Genomic DNA, 13,741 nt, shown 5'->3' on the forward strand with positions numbered 1-13,741 from the left:
TGAGTTGTTCTTTCAGTTCAGCTGAGTGGACGGTCATTACAAAGCTCCAAGAAGGGGGCCGTATTTGTAGCAAGAGCTGCAGCTGTTAGAAATCATTTGGTCCGTCCCTTGAGCAGTTCATTATGAATTAATTAATTGGCAATGCGTTGTTTTAAACATAGGGGCCTCTAACTCCTTGGGCCGCAGAGAGGTGCTGGGCCGCGACAGGCTAGAAATAGGGCCACACAAACCAGCAAAATCCCATCTGCAGGAATCAGGGAGCGCCTGAAACCAGCCCCCCCCCACTCCAGTTCCCAGAAAAATCTGCCTCCCAGGTGCCCAAAAGGTTGGGGGGGGAGGTCCCTGTTTTAAGACTGTCTTGCAATTTTTTAAAGAAATCATAGTTATTATCTCATATGCTGATCTTTTATTGTGCTTCGTCTTGGCCCATAAAGATATTTTGATTGATTGAATGTTTTCTCTCTCTGTCTTTGTCTCTGTCGCTCTCTCTGTCTTCCTCTGTCTCTCTTTCTCTCTGTCTCTCTTTCTCTCTTTCTCTCTCTCCTCTCTCTCTCTGTCTGTCTGTCTCTGTGTGTGTCTCTCTCTCTGTCTTCCTCTGTCTCTCTTTCTCTCTGTCTGTCTCTGTCTCTCTTTCTCTCTCTCCTCTCTATCTCTGTCTGTCTGTCTCTGTGTGTGTCTCTCTCTCTCTGTCTTCCTCTGTCTCTCTTTCTCTCTGTCTGTCTGTCTCTCTTTCTCTCTCTCCTCTCTCTCTCTGTCTGTCTGTCTCTCTGTGTGTGTCTCTCTCTCTGTCTTCCTCTGTCTCTCTTTCTCTCTGTCTGTCTCTGTCTCTCTTTCTCCTCTCTCTCTCTCTCTCTCTGTCTGTCTCTGTGTGTGTGTCTCTCTCTCTGTCTTCCTCTGTCTCTCTTTCTCTCTGTCTGTCTCTGTCTCTCTTTCTCTCTCTCCTCTCTCTCTCTCTGTCTGTCTCTGTGTGTCCCTCTCTCTCTGTCTTCCTCTGTCTCTCTTTCTCTCTGTCTCTCTCTCTCTCTCTCTCTCTCTGTCTCTCTCTCTCTGTCTACCTGTCTCTGTGTCTCTCTCTCTGTCTCTCTGTCTGTCTGTCTCTCTCTCTGTCCCTCTGTCTATCTCTCCTCTCTCTGTCTCTCCTCCCCGTGTGCTTGAACGTCTGTGTGTGTGTGTGTGTGTATGTGTGTGTACCCAGACAGACAAATACTTTGCATATTCTAAAGTAACATTTGATGCATCTCTCCAGCACTTGAAGGAAAGTTGTTTTGTGTTTTACGGAGTCAGATCCCAGAGTGTGTCTTGTCCCATCTGTCACAATAACCCCGTGCATCGATCAGATGAGAATCGGGGAGAGGAAATGCAGGCTTCAGAACTTCGCTTCAGCTCCTCAGTTGTTTCAAGCAGAAAGGCATCGATTTGAAAGCTGCCATCTAAACTATTGAGTCCCAGTCCAACCCTTGCTCACTGGTGGCCTTCGGAAGACGCCATCTCCAAGTGAAGCTGTCTCGTTTTTCTTTAAAACGTGAAGGGTTGCTAACCAATTTTCATGGCCACTGGTTCTGTTGCCAAATGGGACTTATTGTTAGCATATTTCTTTGTCTTCAGCTGGAATCTGCCTTGTGTGCTTGTTTGACCCATCCTTTTAGAGTCCGGCATCCTACAACAAGAATGGGAGTTGACCTTGTTTTCCATTAGAGCAGTGTTTCTCAACCTTGGCTTTGTACTACTCGTATTCCTACAGCGGCAGTCATAAGAGCAGTCTTCATCCTCTTCAGTGGGAAGACAGTGGCTAGGACAGTGTTTCTCAACCTTGGCAACTTGAAGATGTCCGGACTTCAACTCCCAGAATTCCCCAGCCAGCGGATGCTGGCTGGGGAATTCTGGGAGTTGCAGTCCGGACATCTTCAAGTTGCCAAGGTTGAGAAACACTGCATTAGAGGTTTAAACACTTCACAATTCCAGGATTGCAGGAAGGGAGTAAAATGATAAACAATCCGCACACAGTAACAAGACAAATGTCTTATCTAGTGCGGCTTTGTAGTTCAAATGAAGTATGGCTCGATGCCTCTCCAAAGCACGAAGGGGACTGTTCTTCATGGATTCTCAAACAGATGAAAAGGAAACAGGAGGATGAAATTATTGGTTGCAGTGGAAAACTCTTTCAAAGGCTATTTTTGTATTCATATATTCAAAAGCCTTGGAACACCACTGAGATGTTTGTGATGATTTAACCCAGCGACACCTCTGGCATTTCAAAGCTGGTGCGAGAACACATGGAGGCTCGCGGAACTTCTGAGAAATCTTCGCGGATGCTTAAGGTTTTTTGCTACTTTCGAGAAACATCAGGATAATGGACAACTTTTTATGAAGGTAGAAAATAGAAGGGTTAGCAATAGCAGTAGACTTATATACCGCTTCATAGGGCTTTCAGCCCTCTCTAAGCAGTTTACAGAGAGTCAGCATATTGCCCCCAACAAACTGGGTCCTCATTTTACCCACCTCGGAAGGATGGAAGGCTGAGTCAACCCTGGCATTAGGAGGGAAGGAAGGAGAGAAGGAGAGAAGAAAGGAGGGAAGGAAGGAGGGAATGTAGGAGAGAAGGAAGGGGGAAGGAAGGAGGAAAGGAAGGGGGAAAGGAAGGAGAGAAGGAGAGAAGAAAGGAGGGAAGGAAGGAAGGAGGGAAGGAAGGAGGGAAGGAGAGAAGGAGAGAAGGAGGGAAGGAAGGGGGAAAGAGGGAGGGAAGGAAGGAGGGAAGGAAGGAGAGTAGGAGAGAAGAAACGAGGGAAGGAAAGAGGGAGGGAGGGAAGAAGAAGTAGGACTGTTGTAAGATAAGATGGATCTATGGGATGGTAAGAAAGCAATTTTCAAGTATATTGTCAACTGTAGGGAAAAATTGTTATAAATACATATTATTAATAACAGTTATGAGATCATATAATTGTGAATGTATATATGAAATTGATAAAATAAAAAAAAGAACTAGAAAATAGAGTGGAAGTAGGGGGAGGCTTGGATCCTTCGTGGCAATTAATACAAGGGAGATAAAGCTTCTTAACATTTAAACTGTCCACCACAAAATAGCAAAAGGATTAAACCACCTTTCCTAATTTGGTCCTGAGTGGGACTACAACTTCCTACAACTCCTGGGTGAGGCCCATGCCGGGTGGGAGTGCTAGCAGGTGCGTCCCAGTGTAGAAATTGCACAATAGAATAATAGAAAGTGTGGCAGGCCAAAGACCCAAAAGAAAAGATGGATGCAGGCCTGACAGAGGGAGGGCTGACTTCCTATACTAGTTTGGGTAATGAAACATCTGCAAGAAAATAACCAAGTTCAGAGACCACCAAGGACTCCTCGATTAACGGTCTCTCCATTGGAGGACAATGTAATTTTCAGTCTTTAGTATCTTACGACTAGACTTCGTGTCTCCAGCTTGGCTACTACCCTTGGGACATTCCTTGTAGCTGCAATTATAGGTGCTAAAAATGTGGTTTGTATGAGCTTGGATCTGTTTTCATTCATATACGTCCTACTTGGTTATAAAATTTAGGTGAAGGGTTTTTTCCCCCCAAAATCAGGCTAATTGCTGTATTTTACATTATTAACATAATGGTGTGAGTTCCGTGATAATCATAACTGGCTCTGACCAAACCATTTAATTACACAATTCCCAACAGCTTTGATGGAATTGTATAACCTACTTTGAAATGCTTAACCCAGAAAGGTAAATTGGATATTTAGCTTCTGTCCTTACTCAACTGGAAGTAAAACCCCTTGAAGTCTGTGGGTCCCAATGACGGCCGTTTTGTGGGACCATTTAAAATATTCTGACTGTTGCAATAACCTATTTAAGTAATGCTAATTTTAGTTAAAATGCTGGCATATGATAAGTTGCCCTAAGAAATGTGCATTTTATTTACTTACTTATTTACATACATACATACATACATACATACATACATACATACATACATACATACATACATACATACATACATATATATATATATATATATATATATATAGTTTTTTTATTTGTGCTGATAAATAAATAAAGGGAGACTAGTATAGATCTATTTCAAGCTATTTAGCTCTCCCATACCCTTACTGGGATTCGAACCTGTGCTATATATATATAGTGTGACCTTCCTCCCATACTTGGGCATACCAGGGGTTGTGACTTTAAGTATATACCTCCCACCCTGGCTGGCTGATAAAGGAGTCGTTCTCTGTAGCTCAAATGGTTAACTCCCTGCCTGGGAGGCAATGGAGCACAGGTTCGATTCCCAAAAACTTGGGTATGGCTAGCTGATGAGGGGGGAAAACTGTCCTTGTGTCTAGTTGTTCTGGTGTGCAGTGCCCTATAGCATCATTTTGAGGGCAGGAGTTGAAACAATTGATGTCCAGGATGTGAGGAGTCTGCAGATATTTTCCCGGCCCTCTTTTCGACTCGTGCAGTGTGCAGGTCCTCAACGGAAGGCAGGTTGGCAGCCATTGTTTTCTTCTGCAGTTTAGTCCTGCATCTTCATAAAGCATTGTTGGGTGGTTCACAAAACTTAAAGCAGAAACATTCGCATGAAATTGATGGCTTCCTTCTGTGCCACCAAGTCAGTGCAAATGCTTAATAGCCCCACAGAGGTAGGTTTCCTCCAGGATGGTTTTGTCCCCCACACACACACTGTCAACTCCCGGTGTTTTCACGGGGAGAGAAGGAGGGAAAGGGCATTCCATGCATACTGTCGGCTGGATGCAGCCGGTTTGGGAGAGGTGTATTTAGTAGGGGAGTGTGATTTATGACACAGACTGAGGGGAGGGAAGGAACAGGGGTAAAGTTCAGAGATAAATCAAAGCAGAGGCTTGGCTGCAAACAGATGTTGCCTAATGGCGCGCCTAATAAATGACTAGTTTTTTATTGAAAACTTGACTCGATCCTTATGAATCAATTAGGGCATTTTTAGGACATCACACACACACACACACACACACACACACACACACACACACACACACACACACATCCTGGTCCTTCAGTCTTCCAGTGAGTGACCCCATCCCAATTGTAGCTGAGTCCATCCCCAGTGCCTGTTGTCCTCTCCATCTTCTCATCCCTCCTACCTTTCCCCTGGCGTAGTAAATTGAATTCCTACAGCTTGTAAACTTAAAGGTCAGCAGGTTAATGCACGTGAAGCTTGATCCATGTCGGTCGTAGGCATAAAAACAGTTCTTGCTATTTTAAAAGATGCCAAGTGGAAACAATCAGCCAAAACAGTTAGAGTATGCCAAGCAAGGCAGGCAGAGTTCAGGAACCGCTGGCCTTAAAACACAAGGAAAGGGCCAGCTAATAGAAGCTTGCAAAAAGTCGGTAACAAACCAACCGGAACCGGTCTCAGCCCTGGCATGGCTCCATTTGTTATTGCTTTTGTTTGATAACAAATATAACAGGAAGATAAAGGTAAAGGTGAAGGTTGCCCTCGCACACGTGCTGGTCGTTCCCAACACTAGGGGGCAGTGCTCATCTCCGTTTCGAAGCCGAAGAGCCAGCGCTGTCCGAAGACGTCTCCGTGGTCATGTGGCCAGCATGAATAAATATCTTCCATTTTCATAACATATAATCCCATGTATACTATTACATAGCCAATATCCTATTGTATTAAGTAGTGATTACATCAGTTCCTCTTGTCATCAATGCCCAGAAAGATAAAAACCCATTATTAGCTCTTCTGCTCTCCATACACCTCTTTCTTCTGCCTCTCTCCTACCTTTCTTCCCTCCATCATCCTTTTCTACTCTACTTCCCTTTCCTTTCTCCTTCTCCTCTCTCTGCATTCCACTCCTCCTTATCCTCCTCATCTTCCCCCCTCACTCTCTCTCCTATCCCTCTCTCCTATCCCTCTCTTCCTATCTTTCTTCTCTCCTCTGTTTCCACTCTTCCTCTCTCCTATCCCTCTCTTCCTACTTTTCTTCTCTCCTCTGCTTCCCACTCTTCCTCTCATTCACTTGGTGTATTTCAGCCGGTATGATTAAATATCGAAGGCGCACGGAACGCTGTTCCCTTCCCACCAAAGGTGGTCCCTATTTTTCTACCTGCATTGTTTTACGTGCTTTCAAACTGCTAGGGTGGCAGAAGCTGGGACAAGTCACGGGAATCTCACTCCGTTACGCGGCGCTGGGGATTCGAACCGCCCAACTGATCGACAAGCCATTGCATCCCTTAACAGGAAGATAAATGACAATAAAATCAATCAAGGGAAGTGGTTGGGTGGAAAAGTCAATTTTTTAAAAAATGTAAATAGTCCTCTGTAACCAAGGCTACACAAAACCATTGTGCTACCTACAGCAGATGTGATGGTGGGTTGACACACCCACCTAAAGGCCCTTGGCTGCTCTGATCACAACTGAGACTCAACGCAAGTCATCTTTGAGGTTATTAAGCTGGCAAGTGATTTCAATGGGGGTCGGCTCCATTGATGTCACCATGAATCCTGTTGAACATGACATCCTGTTGGGGTAGACACGTAAAATGTGTAGTTTTGGGTCAAAAGATCTTGGACAACCTGAAACAAAATAATCAAATCCTTTTTTTTTAATTTAAAATTTTATTTTATTTTAATATAAACAATCCATCTTCCATTAAACAGTGTGTCGTCTGGGTACAAATATTTTGTGCAATAACAATTAAAATTTAGAACCACATTTGTTATTTAATCTATCCCTAGCTTAACACCAATACCTTAATGTCTAATACTATAACAATCCTCTTCTTGATTTATTTAACTCTATTAATTATGTTAACTCTATCGGTACATTTTCTATATTTTACACAACTCCTTTTACTTCTAATTCTTATATTTATTCTCTAACCCTAAATAAAATGATCCCCCCATAGTGTAATAATCAGTTGGTTCTTCCTCTTTGATTGCCAGGGTCAATCTCTTCATTTCTGCACATTCTAATATTTTCCTAACCACATTTTCCTCTGTAAGGATCTTTTCACTTTTGTGCAAACAGAATCCTGGCTGCTGTTATAACGTGGATAACCAAATATGCATTTTCTTGACCCAAATCAGGGGTGGGCTGCTCTTGGCATTACTGCCAGTTTGGTGCGTGCAAAAATTTTGCCTTTTGCCCTTTTCTCGTTTTCTTTCACCTTTTTAGGTCAGATATCCAAGTTCACAATACAAGCCACATGTGTTTTTTTTCTTGGATGCAACCAATGCTTTAACTCTCCTGCCCTCTCATTTCTGGGATGTTTAAGGACAGGAATTTTCTGGCCACCCTGGAGATTGACCTCTGCCAATGGACAGCAGCCTGTCCCTCACGTTCACCTTAGAACGTGTCAAGAGTCAGAAACTCTTGTTGTTGATCCACATCCCGCAAATTAAAACCACTAAACGATAAAGATGCAAATGCATCCGATGATTAATCTGATATTTGACAAGCTCCGAAGTGCTGTGCCTTTCAGCAGGAGCCGAGCTGTAAAGCAGGAGCGGCGAGCGCCTGAGCTGGCACTGGAGGCTGGCGTTTGCTCTGCTCTCTCGTGCCTCTTCCTTTAAGCCTCCCTGCTTCTTCCCAAACAAATACTGCGAAGTCTGGAAATCCGGGATGAATGCCCTCCTAGCAGCTGAGATGTAAGAAGGCTGGTGGTGTCAAATGCCCTCTTTTTATTTTTTGGCAAGGAGGCCCCAATCAGCATCCCAAAGCATCGAGATGTGGGAGACCAGAGGTTTCACTTAACACCTACCTGGTGACTTAATTTCCTCTGCCCTTCTGGCTGTGCTGACAACTTTTTTTTTCTATGGGAGGCCAAAGAATAACCCACCCGGGCTAGAGAGACTTCAACTTTCCTTGGGGCTGCGCGGTGGCTGGGCAGCTGGTTGGCATGAAACACCGCCTGGGACCATGTTGACTTTGGAATGGGAGTCGGAGGGTCTGCAAACAGTGGGCATTGTGGTGATCATAGTTGCATCCCTGAAGCTGCTGCACTTGCTCGGTCTGATCGACTTCTCCGAAGGTAAAGGGGGGGGGCTTTGAATTGTTCTCTTTGCAGCTGTTTCTGCTTCTGCTGCTGCTGTTTCTGCCGCCTGGGCTCTGCGTATTACCTCTGGCGCTGGAGAATAAAACGTGCCGGTCAGACACTTGTGCCAAGCGGCTCCTGCATTTTATGGCTGCCGGGGCTGCACATCATGTTTTGCTTTGCTTTATATTCCTACGGTTCAGTCCCTGCGGCTTCCCCAGGCTACATTTCTCAGGGATGGAGGCAGAAAAGCATCTCTGAATCACGTCGCCAGAGTAAGAAAGTTAGCATCCAAACCGGTTTTTCCTTGCATGCAGGCGGTGGCTTCGTTAAAGGGGAACTTTTTTCTGATTTCCGTGATTAATACCGTTAATATTAAAGGGTGGCTTTTACGCGCGGACAGATTTCTGGAGAACTATTCGGGGTGTGTTCTGTTGATTGATCCTTTCAGAACTGGGAGAGGTTGACTGGTTAAGGTGTCAGTCCATATTCCAAGCCACCCCGAGTATGGCTTGTAATATGTGTTTCTTGGGAACGAATGATAAAATGTTTTTAATATATTCGTGTTGCCTTGTAGTCTGTTCAGTTTATTTCTCTGTAAAAGGAGCACCAGATGTATAAACAAAACTTCCCTGCAGGGTTCAGTAGATGAGCTTATGAGCATCATATTTTCTTGGGGTTTCTTTGTTAAATCTGGTGCTAAAAATTAAAACTGTAGCCCTCAGGTTTAATTCTCTCGATTGCAAGCAAACTGAAATTATTTGGATTGCTCACATACTGTTTCTCCCCAGCCAATTTCCTTAGAAATTGCACACACTCAGAGTCTGCTGTGAATTTTCTTCTTATTTTTCCTCCCTTTTTTATCTTATCTATCTGGGTAATATCTTCAGAAAGTGAAATCAGCTACTATTAACTTCTTAAGAATTGCTAAATAATTCTGCCTTTCCATTAAAAGACATCGTGGCAGAAAGGGACTCTTTTAAAATCTAGACTCCGTAGAAAACTTCAGAAATATTCCGATTGTAGTTAATTTATCAGCAGTAATCAGCAATAAATAATTTATAAAAGGTAAGTGTGAATTGAGTTCAACTCCTGGTATCAGGATGACACCGTAGTCAGGTTGGTTTCTTGGCAAAAATTCAGAAATAGTTTGCCATCATTATATTTTAGGATGCGTTTTCCGACTTCTGAATTTAAGTTAAACTTTGGAGATTTTCTAGCGATTTCTCATCCAAAAACGAACCAAATCGAACCCCGCTTCGTTTTTTTTTAATAATATCGTGCAAAGCCAGTTGGGTTCTATCACTTGTCGCAAGTTGATAAATCTTCATCTCATTGCTAAGAATTCCTTTGTTTGTGATGTTTTAAACTTAGGCTTAAACAATGTTAAGTAGAGGAATATGATAAGCACACAGCTGATGCAAAATAGGAGATCCACATTGACTTAAAAGGGAAACGTGACGGCTCGAGACCCCTAAAAAGGATCCAGGAACTGAGATACGTCAGTAGTTCTTGTGTCAATAAATCCTTTGGATGAAGTAGAAGAAATAGGCTGGGTTATACCTCAGCTCTGCAAAGATCGGAACTTTATTCCAGTCCTTAAACAATAATTTAAGTTTGGGTCAAGCCTGGAGAACAGGCACTCTGGGCAACGTGGTGTAAGATTACGCATATCTTATACGGAGTATAAGATGCAACATGTGGTTTACATATAGAAGCATTTGTAGCAGATTGACAGTGGTTGAAATACAGCCCCTCTCTTGCAAAAATTACACAAGGCACAGGGTAGAATGGTGTGTGTGTGTGTGTGTGTGTGTGTGTGTGTGTGTGTGTGTGTGTGTGTGTTTAGGCAGAGTGCTAACGTTGTGTTTGGTTTGGGATTAAAACCAGGGAAAGAAAAGTAGGCTTAGAACTTGAGCTAAAGAGAGGGGGATCAGAGTGTTGAGGTCTGGTGTTGAACCATGTTACTCAAGGTTTACAAGAGCTAGTTGCCTTCTTCAAAGTCCGGGCATCTATTTTCAGGGAAATGGCACACCAGTCAAAATAAAGATGATTTCCCATCTTGAAGCTGAAGCCTCAAAATCATTGCTGGGTTATAACTGGTTTTTCTGCAGTCCCGAGATCTGCTTAGCAAGCATTTGTTGGTTTGAACTGGAAAGGTGACCCAGAGTTCCTATAATTTCTGTCTCTCTGACCCAAACTGCTACGTGGATTAAAATGTTTTGTGCAGAATAGGATAATGACAAGGAGGTGAACTAATCCTATCTTTCTTTTCTAGGAGAGAGGGAGGGAGGGAGAGAGAGGAGAGAGAAAGAGAGGAGGAAGGGAGAGAGGGGAGGGAGAGAGAAAGAGGAGGGAGGGAGGGGAGGGAGGGAGAGAAAGAGAGGAGGGAGGGAGAGAAAGATAGAGGAGGGAGGGAGAGAGAGGGAGGGAGGCAGAAGGAGGGATGAATGGATGGAGAGAGGGAGGGAAAAGAGAAAGAGAGAGGGAGGGAGAAAGAGGGGGATGGAGAGAGGGAGAGGGAAAAAAGAGAGAGGGAGGGAGAGAGAGGTAGGGAAGGAGAGAAAGAGAGGGAGGGACGGAGGAAGGGAGAGAGAAATGGAGAGAGACAAGTACAGTCATGATAGGGAACCTAGAACAAGAATATATTGGGGGGGGGAATCAGGCCATGTCACTGTTTAATCATCCCAGATCCCCTTTGTGGCGACCCTGGACTATCCCTGCCCACCCCATGGGACCCATTTCCAGAGCCCCCTCTGAGGCATTCTTCAGCTAAGCATCACCCTGGCAGCCCCAACACCTATAGAAATGCAGGTAAATCCCAAAAATCCATATGGGCAAAGCCTCTTCCTTACAACCAGAGGGAGTCTGGCTTCCTTGCACACCATCCTATGATGATTGTGGTGTGATAAGATGTGTGACTTATCCAAGAGAGAAACAAGCTAGAACTAAGGAGAAATGATAGCAGTCTTCCAAAAAAGAGAAGGTCAGGCTATTCTCCAAAGCACCTGAAGCAATGGGTGGAAACTAATGAAGGAGAGAAGCAGCTTAGAACTAAGGAGAAATTTCCTGACAGGGAGGACAATTGGTCAATGGAACGACTGGCCTCCAGAACTTGTAAATGCTCCAACACTGGACGTTTTTAAGAAGAGATTGGACAACCATTTGTCTCCTCCTCCTCCTCCTCCTCCTCTCTCTCTCCCCCCCTCTCTCTCCCTCCCTCCCTCCCTCTCTCTCCCTCTCCCTCTGAATGTGTGTGCAGGAAAGAGAGGGAGGGAGCAGTTAGTCAGGCCCCTCTCATCTTATTCTGGGTTTATGATTAGACAGGAAAGGTTTCTCAAAGTCTCTCGCAGTTCAGCTTCCAGTTATCAGACAAAAGTTGTTGCGATAGAGTTGATTCTTTCCAGCGGGATCAGAAGGAGGGGAAAAGGAATTGAAGCATTGGCAGGATTGAAGGATGATCACCGAGTTTGTTTCTTTGATTTCTGCTCCGTTTTCAGACGTCCAGGCAGCCAACAAATAAACAAACAAATAAAAATGGGCCTTAATGGACCATTTGAGTCCATTGTTACGGTTGAAGGAGAAGGGAAGCAAAATCTGTGCCTTTGCCAAAGCCGTTTTTATCTTCCCAAATGTGTTTAAGGTTGCTATCTAAAGATAATTAAGACCATAAATTCAGCCCCAAGAATTCTCCCCCGTCAGGAAAAGTCTAGCTGATTGTGCATTTTGAAGGATCAATAAATGAAAACAGGGGGCGGCCTCATTCGCTTTGTCTTATTTAGAATATCTTGTAAAAGTACACATAAAAATGCACATTGCAAGAATCCAGCTGTAATTAAATAATGAATCCATAGCACAACCCAACTTATTGTTCTCTCTGGCTTTGGAAAGAGAACGGCTATTTCTAGCTTAATTTCAGGCTTAATATGGTTAAATTGGGTCTCTTACCAGCCTTTACACAATTATCCATTAATTGTGTAATTAATTAATTCATTAAAAGACCACCTGCACATATTAAGAATCCATTTAGTCAAAGATCAAAAGGGGGAAAGTATCAGCAAAAATTATGTTTCTGGACTATATTTTAGCTATAGATAGATAGATAGATAGATAGATAGATAGATAGATAGATAGATAGATAGATAGATAGATAGATGGATGATAGATAGATAGATAGATAGATAGATAGATAGATAGATAGATAGATAGATAGATAGATAGATAGATAGATGATAGATAGATAGATGATAGATAGATAGATGATAGATAGATAGATAGATGATAGATAGATAGATAGATGATAGATAGATAGATAGATAGATAGATGATAGATAGATAGATAGATGATAGATAGATAGATAGATAGATGATAGATGATAGATAGATAGATAGATAGATAGATAGATAGATAGATAGATAGTTGATAGATAGATAGATAGATAGATAGATAGATGATAGATAGATAGATAGATAGATGATAGATAGATAGATAGATAGATAGATGATAGATAGATAGATAGATAGATGATAGATAGATAGATAGATAGATAGATAGATAGATAGATAGATAGATAGATGATAGATAGATAGATAGATAGATAGATAGATGATAGATAGATAGATAGATAGATAGATAGATAGATAGATGATAGATAGATAGATAGATAGATAGATAGATAGATAGATAGATAGATAGATAGGAGAGAGAGAGAGAGAGAGAGAGAGAGAGAGAGAGAGAGAGATATGTCAGGGTAACAATTACAAAGAAAGCCAAAGAAAAATCAATAGCAAATCTTAACATACTTAACAAGTTAATAACTATAACAGTAATATATTTGTAGTAATTATAATAACAAAATCAATGGGAAGGAAACAAGAAAAGAAAATGAGCTGTAATTAAATTTCCACTTACATTAGCTTATTTCCAATTTTTCCATATTATAGCCATAATTCTATGGCATCTTTATTTTCCATGCTAACAGTTATTTACATTCGTCAACTTCCCTCTTGTCTCTATCCATTCATAAAATTTAGGAATCCCCACTTCTGGAAAGGTCATTTCAAAGGAAGGTTTGGGGTCTGGGGTCCTTGATGCTGTAATGCTCTCATCTGGGGATAGAATTATATGCCGTTTTTCAGGTGTTATTGTACAATGGGGAAGATACAAATCTAAGTAGATAAATCAAAGGGTTTTCTGAAAGAAATATGTCAATAATTTCTTTTCCAAATGATTGGGGAAAATGAGGATTTATTACCCAATTGTTGTATAGCATGCATTTAATTTTTTAATTAGTTAACCAGCTCTTTTCAAATGTTCGTGAAAGTTAAAAACTGTTGCGGTGACTTTGGTAAAGATCTCGGCTTCCAAGATCCAGCGTTATTTGCTGAGTTCGGGTAGAAATAATTTACATTTGCTGAATCCTGTGGAAGCAGTATTTTTATAGTTGGGGATGGCTCCTGGAAGAATAAAACAGCCAGACCTCAAAAGTTACTAGACTTAATGTCTCTGTTTAATGTTCTTTTCCCCAAGTTTGCATTTTAAGAAATAATGCAAGTAATTTCATTTGATGCACGGCTGGAAAATGTTCCACACACACACACAGACACACACAGACACACACAGAGAGACAAAATCCATTTGGTTCTAAGAATAGATGAAATGGACTGAGAGATAATGACAGAATTGTTCATTTCGTGTACTGGTGACTTGGGCAAAACCTTGCTAAACC

General features: G+C 42.3%; 1 protein-coding gene across 6 annotated transcripts in view; it reads left to right on the forward strand.

The window, feature by feature from the left end:
* Positions 1 to 13,741, forward strand: part of KCNIP4 (potassium voltage-gated channel interacting protein 4) — a 231,698-nt gene that overhangs the window by 147,304 nt on the left and 70,653 nt on the right. Inside the window, exon 1 of one of the 6 annotated variants that reach the window (XM_087724904.1) lies at positions 7,488 to 8,009. The exons of 4 other annotated variants lie outside the window; for them this stretch is intronic. In XM_087724904.1, the coding sequence (XP_087581030.1) occupies positions 7,898 to 8,009 (112 nt within the window). In that variant the 5' untranslated portion in view covers positions 7,488 to 7,897. Of the gene's footprint in view, positions 1 to 7,487; positions 8,010 to 13,741 lie in introns of those variants that run through there. One more of the 6 variants, XM_087724901.1, reaches the window with a different exon arrangement.

The sequence above is a fragment of the Thamnophis sirtalis genome, unplaced genomic scaffold (genome assembly GCF_051295495.1).
Source record: "Thamnophis sirtalis isolate CommonGarterSnake01/CBP01778 unplaced genomic scaffold, rThaSir2_p1.2 scaffold_10, whole genome shotgun sequence".
In the NCBI taxonomy this organism is placed as follows: domain Eukaryota; kingdom Metazoa; phylum Chordata; class Lepidosauria; order Squamata; family Natricidae; genus Thamnophis; species Thamnophis sirtalis.